This window comes from Pyrgilauda ruficollis, unplaced genomic scaffold (assembly GCF_017590135.1).
Source record: "Pyrgilauda ruficollis isolate IOZ18807 unplaced genomic scaffold, ASM1759013v1 scaffold35, whole genome shotgun sequence".
In the NCBI taxonomy this organism is placed as follows: Eukaryota; Metazoa; Chordata; class Aves; order Passeriformes; family Passeridae; genus Pyrgilauda; species Pyrgilauda ruficollis.
The window spans coordinates 4,759,407-4,778,091 of record NW_024524934.1 but is presented as its reverse complement, the minus strand read 5'-3'; the positions used below and the strand labels follow the sequence as shown (position 1 = coordinate 4,778,091).

At 41.5% G+C, this 18,685-nt stretch overlaps 1 protein-coding gene across 1 annotated transcript in view; it reads left to right on the top strand.

Moving 5' to 3' along the window:
- Nucleotides 1–633: 633 nt before the first annotated feature.
- The window catches only part of LOC121357805 (androgen dependent TFPI regulating protein), a 29,866-nt gene continuing 11,814 nt past the window's right edge, over nt 634–18,685 (top strand). Inside the window, exons 1-3 of the mRNA XM_041475425.1 lie at nt 634–850; nt 8,128–8,262; nt 9,669–9,770. Coding sequence (XP_041331359.1) covers nt 698–850; nt 8,128–8,262; nt 9,669–9,770 — 390 coding nt within the window. The 5' untranslated portion in view covers nt 634–697. The remainder of the gene's footprint in view (nt 851–8,127; nt 8,263–9,668; nt 9,771–18,685) is intronic.

Sequence of the window (18,685 nt, the reverse complement as noted above, 5' to 3'; positions counted from 1 at the left end):
CAACCTGCCATGCATGGCTGTGATGAATTCCAGCTGCTGGGAGCAGCATAAAGGTGGCAGAGCCTTTTCCCACAAAAAGAAATGTTAACAGACAGAGAGATTTTCAGCCCCAAGGACCTTTGCTTATGAATCCTGTCAGCTTCCTTGTCACCTCCATAGCCCATCAACAAATCAACTAGGTTTTTCTTTCACAGGCCATTACATTTCCCACTTCTTTCTTTGGCACAATGCAAAAACAGTCACAGAGGCTTCCCATGCTGAGCTGGAGACATGGCTGCACACACAGCTACAAGTGAGGAAAATGCCACTTGTTTTCACTCTCTACCCGACACATGACAGCCTGTTACACAAAATCAGCAGCAAAACTCCCCCCCACTTTTGCAAAAGAATAACACAACCCAAAATTTATGTAACTCTGCAACTAATCTTTGGTAATCTTGAGCAAGGCATTTAAATCCATGGAATAAGCCTATTCTTCTCATCCCCCCCACCCCCCAGCCTATCTGTAAAGTAAAAAGGGAGACAAATAGAAGCAAAGTTCACAGCCTTGTGATTTTTCCTTTTGACTAGAGCAAAGTGGCATCGTGTCCCGAGACTGCTCTGAAGTAAACCCTCCTGCCTTGCCTTATCCCATGCACTGAGCACCTTAAGAGAAAAGCTGCTTTCAGAGCAGCTGTCAGTTGCTCCTGGCTGAAGCATGGAAGTCTCTACCCTCGCCACGTACCACTGCCTTGCTTTTGTCTGGTACCTTTTCGTTGCCTATTCCATCGCACACGTAAAAACAGAGGAGCAGCCATCTGAAGTGTTCCTTTACGGGGCGCAGTGGAAATATTTGACAGTCCTCAATCTGGTAAGCAAATTGTGTTATACAGTGATACCAATATGTCTGTTTGTTTGTCTGCCATCTGCGCCTCAAGACATATGCAGCTGGTGTATTTGCTGCTGTTAAACTGCTTCCTTTGGTGGTTTTTACCCCAGAGGAAACTAAGGAGGGTTCTGTGCTTGTGCTGTGAAATGTATTCACAGGTTTCATGCAGAAAGAATATTGGCTGGTGATGTGCTTGATTTTCAGAAAGTACTTCAAAGCTAGCTGCCTCCTTGTAAAAGAGATATTGTCAGTGAGGGGAAGGACAGAAAAGTGGGGGTATGTCCTGCCAGGACACACACAAGTTTGGTGCCTGTTTTCTAACCTTTGATTCAAAACATTTCAACACTGCTTGGAGTTTTACTTCAATTTTTAAATAGGCTTTTATGTCCTCTAAATTACAGGAAAAGTGAAACAAAGCAGAGCACCATGCTAATTTAGCCATTCAGAGTACCTGCTTCTTTTGACAATCAGTTGAGAACACAAGGGAAAGAAATTCCAGCCTGTGGAGAGAAGTGCTTGTGATATTATTACATGAGTTTCAGCAGTGCTTTCAACTGGTTGCACATTTCCTAAAAGCACACAGAAAAAGAGAGATTGTAATGTGTTCTGGTTCTTCTAATGTGCTATCATTTCACAGGATAGAAATCAAAGTGAAAGTACATGAGATACCCAGGGGAGAAGGCTTGTTCAGAGTCCAAGGCGTTCATCAGCAGCTCGGGAAAGTAGTACTGGTGGGGTGGAAAGACCAGGCTTGTGGAGAGGTTTCCTACAAGGGAAAAATTTCAGGCACGCTTGCTAATTTGAAGGATGACTGCAGGGACCTGGCCTTTCATCTATTCTGTGTGACCATCAGAGTTAAATATCAGTGAGAAGTCTGGTCTGGGGCATGTTTGTCTCTACTTTTACCCTTCAGAAGGAGACATCCTATGCTGGAGCTCAGCTCACTTGGCTCCCCAGCTCCAAGTGGGGCTTTTGGAGACCTTCAGGGAAGCGGGGAATTTGGTTCTCTTCCATCCTCAACCATTCTGTGACACATTTGCAAGAAAGAGGCGGTGAGTGGCAAGTGAAGTGACCACAACAACCCAGGGATTCTGGGAGCCCCAGCCCTCTCCTCAGTGGCCAAGTGAGCTGTGGAAGGATGAGGACACATATATATCACTGCAGTCAGGTGGCATTTGTACTGCTAATTGCAATGGTGCCTGTTTATCAGTATTGCCAATTTGGGGAAGTAGCTGACTCCACTAAAACACCACCCATACTTTCAGGCAAAACAGCATCTCCACCCCCATCCCCTAGCACCATTATAATGAGATTTACCACCGAGCTCTAAAGCTTGAGATCAAAAGGTCAAAGCAAGTAACCAATCTCCCAGTATTTTGGGATGAAGAAATACTCACTGAAATTGTCATCCAGTTTCCCTTAGTGACCAGCAGTCAGGGATGGTCAGGGAAAGGCTGCACAAGGCAAGAGCATGTACAAGCATGAACTGAAGTTTCCATAGCTTTACTGTCCCACTAGCATACCCAGCCAAAAAAATAAATCCAGACTAAGGTAGCTAATACCCAATCAAAGCCTTGCTTTCATCTATGTAAAGGAAAAACATGCCTGTTCATACTTCTGGTACTTTCCCTGTGCCATAAGGCAAGTGTGTCTTGTGTGAAAGACATGTTCATTCTGTCAGTGTAAACCTGCTTCCTTGACAGCTGAGCTGGATGCCTCATTGTTTCTGTGTGGTAATTTAATCATCCATCCCTGTTCACATTTTCTTTGCCACTCATTAGAATGGCATTAGATTATCCTCTCAGTTACTGTTTTCTGCAGGCTGGAAGTCCAAACCTTTTTCATTTCTCTTCACAAAGGGTTGCTTCTCATTAAATTGTCCACGTCACCTTTGCAGCAGTTTTTCTAGTTTCAGGAGGGAGCAGGCGGGGCAGGCTGCAGTGGTCAAGTTATGAGCATATATGGGTTTATATAGTGGCCTAAAGGTGTTTCCTTGTTTGTAGTTTAATTCTTCTTGACTGCTCTTAACTCTCTATTTGTCTTTTTTGATCACTGGTAGGCAAGGAGAGAGCAAGTTGAGAAAGCAATCCACACTGAGACTAATATTTCTTTACTGGATGGTGACAGCTAATATAGAACCCACTGTTGAAAAATATATAATTGAAGGTGCTTTTTAATTTTTTCTGAAATGCTTTACATTGCACTTATCAACACAGATTTTTGCCTACTATTTGATTGCTCAGGCACTCAGTATCCTGATGTTATTTGGCAATTTTTCACTCAGGTCGCTTTGCAAGGGAAAAAAACCCCATCAGGTTCACGAAAGTGTACCACCTCAGTGTTTGCTCCCTTTGCCAGCTCATTTACAGATCTGCTGAACAGCTCAGGTTTTCTTAAATCTCCATGAGTGAGGGCTCTTTCTCCACTTCCCCAGTCCTTTGAGTACCAAATTTTAACCACTCATTGATCAGATTCCAATGCCAAAATGCAGCTGCCGGCCAAAGGAAAATGGTTTGGGCTGAGCATATTGCCTATCTTATGCACAAAATGTGGCAGTGGGAAAGGATGTGCAAAATTACTCCTTCATGGATGGTAGTCCTTCTTCTTCAGAGATTTATTTATTTAAAGAAAGGATTGCCAAAAAATGAAGAGGCATTAGGGAAAGAAATGCTGACATCCCCCTTCTCCTGCTGAACTGGGTAGCATTTTTTAGTAAAGCAGCAGCAAAAAGGTGGCAAAAGTTTCTTGAGCCACTGCATAAGAGAGGAAGAGTGTGAGAAGACATGTCCCACATGCTGTGGTGCTCTCTGTGGGGCTCCACTGGACTTAAAGGACTCATCCCACGGTCTGGCATTAAACCATTCCCTGTTGTTGCTGAGGAACATCGAGGAACAAGAGGTGCCTGTCAACCACCCTTGTCCATTGGGTGCACATCCAAGGCACTGAATTTCTGTTGGTCTGGACACAGCCCTAGAAAGCACCTAGGGTTGTCGGGAGTTACGGTTGTGGGGAAGAAGAGTGGGCAAGACCTTCACACTGGGCTGCTCTGGTTCAGTGGATCTGCTGTGCAGGGCAGGCCTGGGCAGTGCCTTGGAGGCTTCCCCAGAGCCAGGAACACAGAGACAGCCTTTGTCCAGCTCTTCTGCCTGTGTCCTGCCAGACTGGGATTGCCTGCCTTCTGGCACTGGCTGTCTGAATCCCTTGGAAATTTTCCCTCCAAAAATTTCATTTATTTCTTTGGAATAGCATTTAAAAATTTCTTTCTGTGGAAAGCTGCTCTGGCTGCCTCACTGTGATCTGAAATAGAAATACTGGGAAAACTAACATTTTCTGGGGATGGAAATGCTCCTTGTCTCCCATTTTGCTGGAGAGATGCTGGAAGAATTCCTTCTAGATATGACCCTCTTTTAGCACCTCATTCAATTCCTTGCCAGTCATGTGGCTCTCCCAAGGGAGCTACATCTCTGACATTGCTTCAGATTCATCTTCTTAATGATCATAGCAATCAAGATTCAGTAAGGAAATATTTTTGTAGGGGGAAAAAAAGAATAAGTGGGCTTTGTATCAAAGAGGTTCTTTGACCCATCATTGAAGAAGCAGAAATGACAGATAAAACCAGTTTTGTATTTATTTCATTCATCTGTGACACAAAACAGTGCAAGCGGAATCATTCATTGCCTGAAATATCTGAGCTCATAAAAATCTGCTCACTGCTGTAAATCCATTAGTAAATCACTGCATAATGAGCACACTGCACCTTTAGAAACTATTGACTGCGTTCCTTCCCCATTTTATTCCATATACTTTTGTCTTTCATAATGGAAATACTTTTCAATTGTCCTGAAAGCTGCTTTGTATTTATTTCAGAATAGGCCCAGTATTTAGTAAAGATATTTTCCAAGACACTATCAAGTGAATGGATGTGTGTCTACACTAAATGTTGATTTTTATGTCTAATAACTTGCTCAGAATATTGGATTTATCCCTCCCTAAAGGGCAGAGCTTGGAGCCCGATTTATTTGTACTAGCTGGAGATTTCAATATACACATATGGCAAGATCTTATACACAAAAGTAAATCATGTCAGGTTAGTTAAACAGAAACACCCTTTTGATCACTGCACCAGATAAAAATTGAGCTTTGTCTTTGTCACTGTGAGTCTCAGTTTGGAAAATTGATCTGGCCAAATTAAATGTTTCTACAGCACCCAGCACCATGGAACTCTGCAGGGTCTAGAGGGGAAAGCAGCCTCTCTCCAGCAGGGATAATCATATCCATATTCTCCTCTTTGGGTTAATCATTAGCTTTCTGAATGCTTCCAGTCTTCCTTCTGTTCGTGTGGGAACACTTTAGGGAATCCTTTCTATTTACAGCCAGTGGATTTATATTCCATGAGTGCCTGCAATGGATTTGTGAGTGCCAGCACTGTTGCTTGGGAAATTCACAGGACATCTGGAATAATTTGATGTTTTCACTTTTTTTTTTTTTTTTTTTTTTTTTTTTTTTTTTTTAATGTCAGCATTTTCCTTTTAATGGGGGGCTACAATATTTGGATGCACCTTTCTTACAAGAATAACCCCAGTAGGTTTGGAGCTTGGATTAGCTTGGATTTTAATCTACTGGGGGTGTACCATGCCAGACTGCGCAGTACTAGGGATGTTCCTAGCTAAGTTCAGTTTTCTGGTTTGAAACTTACTTGTAAAACCTTCCATTGCTCTTGGAAATACAGGGTGATCACTAAAGATCACTAAATTGTCTGAAACACCTTTGAAACTATGGTGATGAATGACAGTAGAGTTACAGCAGAACAAATCCAAGCTCCTGAGGCTGAGTTCAAACTTCTTCAAGAGCTGTTCTTCTCCATGTTTAGCTGGAGAAATGGGTCAGGTTACACATTCAGATAAGAATTTTCCATACAGAAGATAACATTGTCCTCCCCTGTGTATAACAGAATATTTACCAGGCTGACAATGTGGCTGTTTTGGGACTGTTTCTTTTCAGTAATGTTTATTTTAGTTAATTTTGAAGCAGGGAAAGAAGCAGCCTATCCCTGTTCCATGATTAATGTAAGGCTGACCATGAACAAGATAATAATAGCCCCATCCTCTGGGAACCAGGCTTCTCCCTAATTGCTTTATTGGCAATTAGTCACCATGTGTCACTGGACTGTCACCACCCTCACGTTCATTTTTCATGCCTTTTACAGAAAGTTGCTGCTGACTCTACAGGGTGTAACAAGAGCTTCTGTTTATTACCAGGCTTTTCTTAGCTCTTTGAGGACTCAGTATTGGTGTCCTGGTGAGACCAAGGATTGGGACAGACATTTGGGCTGAACATGTGTTTGTGTCTAAGTACACTGCACTCCAGCATGGACTTTACTGAACCAGACCCGTGACTTGGAGAGCTGAATCCCTACTGACTGAAAAAATGCCTGCTAATTGTGATAATGGGGAGGAAAAAATCACACTCAAAAGAGCTGTTTTGGGCACCTCAAAATTGAACAAAAACCTGTGTGGGTTCTGATGAAGCTGTTTGGGTTTTTTTTTTTTTTTTTAATGTAAAGATGTGTAGGTTCTCTCTAGACCTTGATAGGAAATGTCTTTGCAGACATCTATCTGTCTATCTTGATAGGATAGGCTTTGCAGCAGAACTGGATGATGCACAGCCTGTGATACCTGGTCCTGGATGACCCTGGGCCAGTTACCCAGCCTGTGTCAGCACCTCCCTTCTTCCACTGCTGTGGGTGGGGGACAATCCAACAGTGGTACTTACTGTCGTGGCTCTCTGGGCTGTGGAAAGCATAGGGAAGGAAGACTGTATCTTTTCCTGTGCTGGGAAGAAACAAAATGTTTGGGGATGGTTGCAGATAACTGCAAGCTATGGTAATTTTGTTGCCCAGGAAGACTCCGTCTCTGGAAACCAAAGATTGCAGAAGCCCTTGTTCGACAACAAGCATGGTGAAATCATAGTCTCCTCCTCCCCTCATATATTTTGATAATAAAGGAATTTCTGAAGGAAAAACATTGCACTAATCCTGTCCCCTCCCAAGCACCACCCTTTTCAGCTTCTTCAGAAACTGATGAAATAACCAGCCACAACTTCAGAGACTTTGCTCTAAATAAATATCTGAGTCAGAGTAAGATCATGGCAAAAGAGATCTCATCCTGAAAGCTGTAGCCCTCTTTCCATTTAAGCATCACTAGCTGATCCAGTGTTTGCAGCAGGCTGCATTTCCCATATTGCATGTGACAACATAGCCTTAAAAAGAAGAGGTCACCCCATGAGTTAAGTGAACTGAACTGACTTGGTGTTAAATGTAAGACAGTGGGAGAAGTATTTTTCTGCAAGGTTCTATTCTGCCTTTGTGTGTCTGACAAATCTAGTTCATCTTGATCTGCTGTGTAGTATTAGGAGAGAAAATGAAGCAATTAGAAAAGCAATATTGGTTTAAACCACAGTAATATGACAATTTTACACGTAATTTGGAGAACTCTGTTTTGTCGCTGTGCATGTATCTAATTCTTTACCAAATCCTCCTAGTGTCCTTCCCCAAAAAATCCCACCCTCACTACCTATAAATGATTTAAAGAAAGAAGGAAAAAAACTTCAAAACACAACCTTCCAATCCTAAAATTCATTAGTTATACATCATTTCATTTAAACTTAAGTAAAACTTCATTTTTATTTGGTGATGTCTGGATCTTTGCTTGTAGGCATTTGAAATCCTTTCTTGAATCCCTTTGAGTTCAGCAAAAGAGGTTCTGTTTTTGTAACTTCTGCGCCTAATTCTCACCTTAGATCATTCTGAGCTACTTGGCACTGAGATCAGTTGCACTGTGAGTCCCTAGAAAGAAGAACCTGTGTTGGCTAAACAGTGGAAAAGCTACCTAGCAATTGCTTTACAGGAAAAATGTCCTGGCATAATTTGTTCTCTCCTGCTCAGATATATCCAGTGGTCAACCATTAACATAGGAAGTGTGATGGAGCTGGCTTTCAACATGTCCCTTCACTTCACCCATCTGAATCACATCACACATCTCTGTTTAATCTATTAACTGGGATACTGTTAAAGTTATCTCCTGACCAACTTTATTTAATCAGTTTGGGTTAGTAAAAGAGATTTAGCCAACAGCTATTTCCCTCACGCAGGCTTGCAGCTCATGAACAAAACAGCTCCCTGAAGAGCAAGAACAGATTTCGTTGAGGAACATGCTAATGAAAGCTGGATGAGTTTCCCTCATTAGGTGTAATTACTTTAGGTTTTGCAGGCTGTCTTCTATGGGGTGTCCTTCCTGGCTGATGTGTTGAGACTAATTAAGAATCTGCGATGTGCTAAGTGCATAATTTCCAGCAGAGACCTTCTTTTCAGTGTCCTGGCTTTCCCAGTGTCCACAGTAAGTACCCTTTGTCTTTGTATTTGAAAATAATGTTTGCATAAAAAATTAGGGGTGTATAGCACCAAAAGTATGTGTATGAAACAGATAAGAACTAAGGGTTTTCTTTTACCGTTGAATTTGGAATGGATTTAGAAGAAGAAACAATGCTGAGCCTGTCATGGTTGAGAGCAAAGCCTCTTGCACAAACATTAGGGTTGCTGTCCTCAAGTGGACACAGATTGACCCCAAAGGCTGAATGAGGTGTAACCTCTCTGTTAATCTCATGGTCCAAATAGCTGTGGATTTATCAATTTAGGGCTTTTCTCTAAAGGGCAGCACAGGTCAGGAGGACACAAGAGGGTACCTAAGAGGCAGCAGAACCTCACATCTCCTTCTTTGACGCCAGAGTAACTTTAAATAAGCACTGGAGAGAAACAGATTCACGGAAAAAAATAATTATAGTCACAGCCTACGTCAGATTCATCATGGATCACCTACGCCTTCACAGACAATGCTGTTTATCAAAATGCCGTGGGTTGGAGAGGAACTGATGGGTTATTTATACATGTAGGTACGCTCTGTGAGAGTGATGCCTGCAGCCACCACTGAATCTCAGAGGGTTGAAAAACACTGCTTAAACATGGTCCACAAGCAGCTCAGCTAGCTGGCTCTCTAAAAAAGCCCTGCCTGGGATGGAGTCAGAGTGTTAACTATGCTGCTCTCATATCCCACCAGGCATCCTCACCATGCCTGCAGGACTGTGGCACAGTCTCACTCTTCCAGCATCTCACACCCCTGGTTTCTAACCCCAAGCACAAAGTGTGCTCAAAAGCCGGGCCAAAAATTGCAAATCAGCTCCCAGGTATCAGTAACTGATGCCAGGGACCATTTCTCCAGTTAAGTTGTCCCACTGTAATTCCTGATTTATTGGGGAAAAAATGGGTGCCCACAGTGCGCAGCTTTCACCTGCAATTTAGGAATTAGGCTTATGAGTTGTGAAGGTCAAGGGTAAGTTTATGTGAACTGCCTTATCAAGATCTGTTTTTACTTTGTTACTGAGAAAAACAAAAGTTTGACAGACAGTCCCTTGAGGAGAACTACTTGACCATCAAAAGATCCCATCTGCAAAGGGAAAGGGAAAGAGGGAGAAAAAAAAAAAAGCAGCAGCTAATCTCAGATTCCACAGAAAATGTCAGTGTTAGCAGTTTATAAAGCAGGAGTTTTTTTCTCTCAGTATCAACACAGAACACTGCATCTCTGAGTTAATGTGAGATAGCATGAGTTTATCTGGCAGTGTCATCATTTTTCATGTAAAAAAGCATGGAGACATTTTGCCTTCTCAGAAATGAAAGCACTAACCAAATCCTATCAGTTATGTTTGTCTTCCATTTTTAAATTTCTTTCATTTTGCATTTTGGTTCCAGTTTGTGTGTATATCCTTTTGGACACTGTATACCTACAACCGAGAGCTGGTTTACCCCAAAAGCCTTGATGGAGTCATCCCGCTCTGGTTAAATCATGCTATGGTGAGTAAGAAACACCTCAGCCTCTTGCAGAGAAAAGGGAGACTTTGCAACGTGTGCCCCACCACTGCATTGTGCCGTTTTCCAGAAGAGCTTCACAGCTTTTCCGTTCTCACCTCCTCCTTCCTGCTTATCTGAGTCTGATGTTGAGCTGTACGCAGCAATCAGATGCATGTGCTTGAAGCTGCCTCAAGAAGCCTTTTAGCACATAAGGAACGTCAGTTAATCGGTGCTTGTCAAACCTCTGAAGTCAATGAAATGATGTGTAGTCATAAGGAAAGAAAATCTCACTTATTGTAGCTCAAAAAAGAAATTGTGTCTGCTAACAGAAGTCTCTGAAATACAAAATGGCTGTGAATGAAACAAAGCAGACCTTAATTTTTAAAAAAGGTGAAATAACAAAAGAGAATCTGACAGCTCTACAGCTAATAAGCTAATGTGTGCGTAGCTTTGAATAGCTGGATTGCAATGATTGTTTACAGATTTTCTATAAATACTTTCCAGATTTCTCCTTCATTTGCTCTGGCCGTTTTTATGATGTGTTGAATAATCACATATTTCTCATCAGTCAAGTGAAAGGAGGGCTGACAGTAACATGGAAACTGTGGGTGGATTGCAAGGTCAGGGAGGCCTCGTGGGACGAATGGGAAGTGGGAGAGAAGGGAGAGGTTCAGCTCTAGGCTGAATCAGAGAAGCCGAAAAGTATGAAATAATCACACAGAAGACTCATTTCTCTCCAGACTTCATTTCTTAAGAACTTGCCATCCACTGCAGTGGATGTAGCCAGTGAGTGTTGAAGGTAAATCTGGGAGGCTTTGGGGTGTCTGGCTGAGGACAGCTCGAGGTTTGAGCAGCTCTTGATTTAGACAGGTGCATTCAGAGTCGTGTGACTGGAATCCAAACACACAGAGAGGCATGTCCGCACTGCTGATACCCGAGTGGTGAACCACAGCCATCATGCACTTTTAACCTCATCACCTGCTCTCTGTCCACCAATTCACTTCCACCGGGACCTTTCTGTGGCTGTCCAAACCTCTGCACAGGTGCAGAAGGGCTCTGCTCTTTCTGAGAACCATCATCCACCAAAATGAAAGATTCTTCATGTCCTCAGCATCATGCTGGTTTCGGGTCCAGGATTCAGTATGGGCAACTGGTTTAAAATCCTCACAGTGGTGGAGGTGCTGGGCAAGGGGGGAGGGGGGAGTAGCGCAAAGCGAAGCTCAGAGAAGATAGACTTTGCTGCTTGTTTTAATCCTGGCTCACAGCTGAGAATTTGCCCTTTCCATTTCCACATTTGTTTATGACATCAGAAGGTTGAGAAGTGTTAGGACACACATTTTTTATTTCATGTGCAAGAACTCTTTGCAGGAACCCCTCAAACATATCAGTTATAACATCTTCTTACCTTACCTACATCTACATTTCATAACAGAGTCATTTTGACTACAACAAAAAGCTTTTCTGTATCAGAAGTGTCAAAAACAGGTGATAAAAAAGGAAAAACAATTCTTACTGAAAATTATTTTGACGAGAGAGAAACTTCACATAAAGCAAACCTCTATCACAACCTGATATTTTATTTCTAAAGCTCTTAATACACTGCAGACATCTTGTGCTTGACAGTTCCTGGGTAGGAAATTTTCCTTCCAGTCACTATCAAGCATAAAACATCTGCCACCAGCATGGACTGATCCCTGCTATCGACAACCCTTGTGTTTTAGAACACCTTCCAACAGGTGCCTTCAGGCTTAGCTGAGGCATTTTCTTCTTCCAACACTAAATATCCGCTGGAGGCACTAGGGAGATCCAGGGACATACCAACACTTTAAGGGACAATCTCCAAGTTCTGATTGCCAAGCAGACACTTTTTCTTTGGGTTCCTTTCCTTGCATATTGCTATTACATTATGGCTCTGAGATTACAGGCATTTCATGGCAGATTGAAGCAGCATGTAGCTGGCTTTGGAGCAGAAAGACATGGGTGTATCAGTAGTAACCATCAGTGCCTTATCTTTGCAGTAGGAATATTTTTTTTTTTTAAATCTCAGTCTATTTTAACATTGTACATAGGGAAAGCATATGTTGTTATGTAACTGGAGAGTGAACCTAAAAAATAACCATACAAACCCACTTCAGGAATACTGAGCTCCTTGGCTTTGTAGTGATGCTGCAGCAGCTTCCTTGCAGAAATGAATAACAATATTTTTCCTCACATGGACTGTTCTTACAGTGGGAAAGGGTTATTGCTGCCCACCTGATAGCCCAGAGTTGCAGAGTGAGCACTATAATTTAGCCATGTTTTTGCACTCTGAACAGAAATATTTTGTTTTGCAGATGGGATGGTTAATGTAGAAAGGAATTTTGCTCATAGTTGAAGGAGACCAAATATTCCAGACTATCTAGGTTTCTCTCTTTGCTTTTCTACTGAGTTTAACCCAAAAACTGGGCCTCAGTTTCCACTTCTGTTTGCATGGAATAATTATGTTTTACCATTTTTATACAAAATCTTGACTTTTGAAAAAAGTCCACTCTACTTATGTCTCAAGCACAATTATTTTATTTGAACAAGATTTTTGAAGTGAAAAATGGCTGAGACAAAAGATACGCTGGCCAATTCATCAAGTGAATTTGTTTATTTCTTTCCCAGTCATCGCTTTGCAAGCAACATCTGGATACTCTCCAGAAGGAGACTAACTGCTGGAGACAGCTTGGATTAAACCATGTGCATATATTATTCAACTTAATGGCAGTATTGGGGAACACTACACTTTGAAAGGCCTGACAGAATTGAATGCTAAATAAAGTGGGCCACTGGTGGGTCAGAAGAGATAACTCAAAAGCATTTTTGATCTATAACAAAAGATACATATAAATGTTGAGCAGATGTGTTCACAAAAATAGAAATGGTACAATTGTGTTTTGTAAAAGAAGATTTATATTTTCAGTCTGTTGGCACAGTTTTCTTTATTTTCAGACTGCAGCTAAGTTGAGTTTGGCCACCTCTTTTTCTAATTTACCCTGTAGCTGTGTTACCCTTTCACCTTTACAAAAACCAGCATTTTAGTTCCCCGGGCACTCTACTGACACATGGTTATGAATTGTGCATGTTCAGAAGATATTGTAAGCTATAAAGCTGAGAATAGACAAGGAAGAAAGGTAAATGGAGGCTCAGAAGAAACATCTTTTACCTGGCAGACTTTCAGCAAAGACGACAACAGATCCCCCATTGCCTGAGCTTCTGAAGCTCCTTTGCACTTTGCCCTGTTGTGGCTAAGCTGTACCTGAAAATGAAAACTGAAAATGTAAGGGAGTGAGAGAACAAGCAAGGTACATACAAGAAATTTTCCTTCACTGAAGCAGGCCACCGATGCCCTGACAGTAGGAGTACCAGCAGGACTCACTATGTCCCCTCTCATCTTGGATCTTCTTGGTATATACAAGCTGCTTGTGTTCTGCCTACCTAGCTATACCTCAGCTTTCCCAGTGTGGACACATCTACATCAACAGAAATGGCATTTTGGATCAGTGTGATTTACGTCCATCTGGAAAAAATGTAAGTTATGTGAATATAAGTTTCTCTTACCCTCATGTGAGGGTATCTGTGTGAAGGATTACATCTTACTGCAGCTATTTTAGGAAGCTGCTGCATCACTAACCAAAAAAGGGGACACAAATTCAGTTTGTAGGGCAGAACCCTCTTGTCCAGGCCACTTGAATTCGACTCCTTCTCCAGGTGTGGACACGAGAACAACCTCAGGTTCATCTTTGGCCATCTTAAACGATTCTCTTTGCAAGCGTTATTTAATGCTTAATAATTCTTGCATATTTACACAAGGGAGAAACATTTCCATTTGTTTGCATTTCACAGTATCTCAATTTTAAGCTGTCTGGCAACTATGGACATTCACAGGCTGCCAATTACATTCAGCTTTTGGCAAAAGAAGAAGAATGTGTGTGTGAGGAATATGGCACACAAAATTAATCACCCCACACATTTAAGAGCAAAGATGCTTAGCTTTTCCCAGCACTACACAGATTTTTTTGAAGTTTCCGTTTTTGTTGACATAAGCCCATTTCCTCAGGGAGAAAGTATGTGTTTCAGAGACAAATGTTATGGCAGGGAATCCTCCCGGGCTGCTGCTACCCCAGCGTGCACAGGTGCAGTCTCCGTAACCCTCCCTGCAAAGGAACAGCTGGAGGAAAATATTCCACGGCAAAGGATATGTCACTTCAGTCTCATGTCAACCTCCAGCTGCAGTGCAACATCATTTTCTTAGACTACATATCTAATGTCAGGGAGAAAGGAAATTAAAATTCTGGCATTGACAATGAGACAAAACATTTGCTAGTAAGCAATAGGATATTCAGCCAGGGCCTTATTCCCAAAAATGCATGTGTGCAGGCAAGAAAATATCTCTGAAGCTCTTTTACCTTTGATCACACAATTGGTCTAATGCTTCATCCATTTTTCACTGTAACATTCCCAAACTACCTACACATCTAAGAAAAAAAAAAATCATGTTGCTTTACAGGTGAGGATGAATGGATCTGGAAAGGGCAGAAACAGGTAGTAGCTGATGGTTCAGAGAAGAGTGCTGCTGGAATTAAATTGAGCAATAGCTTCCTCACTAATCTGCTACACACCTGCTCAGTAACAGGACTCCCTGTGCCTCCCGCTCTATCCATAAAATAAATATGTGGTTCCCTGAAAATGCACTGATGGTTGGAAACACAAGACACGTAGCAACCCTAAGACAGAATTGTACCTTCAACTAAACATGGCAAGGTAGTAGTTAAAGAAATAAAATGAACAATAAAGCTTAAGCCCCTTCCACCCTGAAAAATAAAGAGAGGTTAAGGGAAGAAGAAAAATGTATAGGGAGAGATTGTGAAAGAAAATTTTGAAGGAGGCATTTGAACACAGACAAAATAATAGCAAAATAAATCAAAAGAGGGAATTAGTTCCAAAATTAAGCCAAGAAAGTAGAGACCATACAGAGATTTGGAAAATTATGAGTATAAAAACTAAACAGAGGTTTTGGTGACAGGAAGCCATTTAGTTTTATTATGCTCAGATAACACAGGCTGTAATTGTTCACGAAAGCATCCAACTGAAGGAAATTTCCATAGACAAGGGGACGTTTTCCAACAAAGAGCTGAGTATCTGAGTAAACACCTCAAGGGACAACCAATGAACACTGGCTTATGAGCCTCATAAGGCAACACCGAAGTGGGTTTTTCCTTTTACTTTGCAGTAACATACCGATGGGGAAGAGAGAAGCACGAGTATTGGCCACGACTGCTTGTCAGCACACAGGCTCTGCGGGGAATTGGTCTGAAAGGAGAAACACAGGCAGTTTTTCAAAAGCACTTGATGGTCTCCAACTGTGCCCAATGGAGTTTAGTTTGGCCAGTGGTAACTGTTTGTGAAAAGATCCCTCCCTAAAGTCTCACATGTTAATGGAAAGCAGACATGGAGGGTATGTAAATGCAGACGAATTAGAAACAAACAGCTCTGGTCAACCGAGGCATCATTTCCTTCGCTCTGGAGTCAAACAAGGTCACACCGAGTCAACTGCGACACACGCGTCAGGAGCACGAGTGATCTCAGCAGCTCTGGAGAGAGTGAGTGGTCATGGGCTCAAAGCTCAGCCTAGCCGGAGCCTGCAGCCCAGCACAAACTCTGCCTTCTCAGCCCCAGGAAGCTCGCTCTCACTTGAATTCTCACTGGTGAAAAGAGGATATAGCATTAAATAAATACACCAACTACTCAAAATACAGGAAGTAAAAATTCCATATGGTCTTAGCAAACACTGGAAATAATATTCAGAGAGGACTATTTATCTCAGCTTAAACTCATGAACCTGAAACGTATCCTGGGAAACATACAGCTCAGGGTAGGAAACAAAAAGTAAAGAAGCAGGGGAATGTTCTTGTCTGCAGGAGAAAAGTTAACGTGCCAATATTTGAGATAAAGTTCAGAATATGTTTAAGAAACTTTTTTCCCCCTCTATTCATATGCCAGAGTTTGTATGAGCAACCAAAATAAATTTGTAATTTTATAACTAGTTCAGATTCACCTGAGTTTTTCAGGAATGAAGCAAAGAAATTAAAACCAAATGGAAAATCACGACTGCCAAAAAAGAGACACAAAGGATTTTAAAATTGAATGTTTGGAAGCAGAATTCAGGCCAAAAGTGTGATTAGTTAGCTAAATGTCTCCGATAATTTTGAAAGTCCCATCACTTTTATCTCTTCACTCTAGGAAGAAATAAAAAAAAAATTGCCTCTTGCAAAATTTGTAAGCTGAAAGCTTTCCTCAACAAACAGAGGTTGTTAGACAAATAAATACATTAATATTTCAAAGAACATAAAAAATAAGTACCAACAGGATCCTTGCCAAGAGTAGGGAAAAGCTCTCTGATTCAGTTTGGTTCATTGATAGCCTGATCAGTACACACAGCTATTGTGTTAGCCTGTTTTCCTTATCTTGGAGTGAAATAGGTGGGTTTTCCCCCCTCCCTCTGTGATAATTATTTTTGACAGTTTCACTGTTTATATGTGAAACTGAGAAACTGTTAATTGAAATAAAAAATGAGTCATTGTTTCCAGCAAGTTTTGCCAATGTTTTGATCTGTGTCAATCTGAGCTTAATTATTAAGTTTGCTTTAAAGGAAGAGGCACAACTGTATATTTTAATTTGGCCCCATACAAATACTGTGTTCCACAGACACATGTCAGTTAAAGAATATGAAATGCTGCTAAGTAGGATTGAAAATATATTTAATGACTATGCACCAGAGACCTACAGTTAAAAATAATGCGGATGAGAAAATACATCTTTTTTTTTATCCTTCTTTTTTTCTTTTATTTTTTTAGAAAAGGATATGAGAAGCCTTTATAGCCTTTCAGCAGATCTGATTAACCATGATATATGCTCTATCACTAATGATGTTGCCAAAGTCAACGTCTCTGGGCTTTGAGAGGGAAATCATGTGGAAAGCCAATTGTATGTCGTAGGCGGAGGGCAGGCTCTGCACCCTGTAGCCATCCACACATTCCCCCAGTGTCTGCTCTGCAAACACACATCTGCTGTCAGAAACTTGCTCGGGTACTCCATAGAAACTCCTCTGTGATTTTACTGTTAATGCACAAATTCAGCTTGGCAGAAATAGGCTCTGGGATAGCAGAAGTGCGAGGGAAGATTTTCCCACATGTTTACGAGCCTGGGGTGTATGTGTACATGAGAAGAAGGAACTGGGGGGTAGAGGGATAAATGAAAAAAAATCCTTTATATCCACAAAGGAAAAATAATAACATTTTTAAAAAATCATCCTGGGGGTGCTTGAGGAGGCTGAGAACTGTTGTAGAAATCTGTCTCAAGAAAGCTTTTTCACAGCAAATTTAAATGACTTGACAAAAAACCCCCACCCACATCTAGTTAATATACTTGGCAAAATATATTTTAAAAGATGCAATTATTTGAACAGAAACACAGCGCAGAGTCATAGGCCAGTGACATAACTGGACTTGGGAAGAGAGAAGCTTGCAGCTTTCCTATGCCACAACAAATTTCTTTCTTTGTTTTTTGGGTTTTTTTTTTTTTTTTTTTTTTTTGGTTGCATTTGTTTTTCCAAATCAGGATAGCTGCAAGAACTTTAAGAAACTGTTTGCAAAACAAGAGGCAGACAGTCCCACTTCTGAATGCTTTTGCTGTCCTTAGACAAGGAAATTCTCTTACAAGCAATGGAAAACTCGTCAAATCAGGAATTGCAGAAATTTCAACTTACCCCTTCCACTAAACTCCTGGCTATTCCCAAGAGCAGCCAAATTTTCCAATTTTGCCAGCAACTTTCAAGCTTCTATTGATTTATAGGCCCTCAAGTGTTTTCTCTAACTCCTACATAAGTGGAGGAGCCTGACAAAAATGAGTAGTAAAGCATATCAACCTTTTCTAAACCAGCACAGACTAAAAAGCAGATCTCCCAGCAATCTTTTGCAGGCACTACCAGCCTGCTGCTCAGCAGCAGTGCCAATGCACGGCGTGTTTGAGCAGCAGGCTGCCCCTCACCACCCCCAACCTCTCCCTGTGACGGTATCCTGCTGTCCACACGTTATCTGTGTGCTGCCGGAGCGTATGTGCTTCCCAGCATGAAGCGACGTCTCTCTTGTGGAACACTGAGCCACTCCTCCCTGGTGATGGACATGATGGACATGGAACACTCACCCATCACAGCCATCACTGCATCAATCTCTGAAGCCTTTGAAACTTCTCGTTTTCCTCTCCTCTCTAGTTGCAACAACACATTCAGTGCATTCACAGTTTCTATGCCTGCCTTTGGGCTGCTTCACTGTTCATACTTTCTGGCTCTTTGTGCTGCTCTTTCCTGGGTATGCTCCAAAATACCTGGCAAAATGAGGTGCTCTAAATCAGCGTGCCCACCAAAGGCTTAGGCTAAAGCCTAAAAATGAGGACAAGGTGTAGGTTTTCCATCGCTGCTGCCTTGCCATGGGCATTTTGGGTTTTGTTCAAGGACAAACTATTGTTCAACTATGGAAAATAAACTCTTTTAAATCTTTTTGAAAGCAGCTTAACACATAGATTTCTGACTAAAAGAAGTTATAGGGATTATATCTGAAAACTGTGTGCACTGAAGATATATTTCTGGTTAAATGAATTCAGGAATCGCTTGTACTGATACAGAACTTCTGCAATCAACCAAGCAGGTTGTAGAGCTGAAGAATATCTTTGTGAAACAGAACAGAAGAAAAGAACAAAGCCAATGACTGAAAGGAACTGGAACATCAAAGAAATATTTTCTATCTCTTTTCTCTGAAAAAGGAATAAGTGAGGTGGAATGGTAATTTTGATAGAAGGATAGCCGAGAATGAATAGCAGCTCCTGGACGTGGTAGGAGG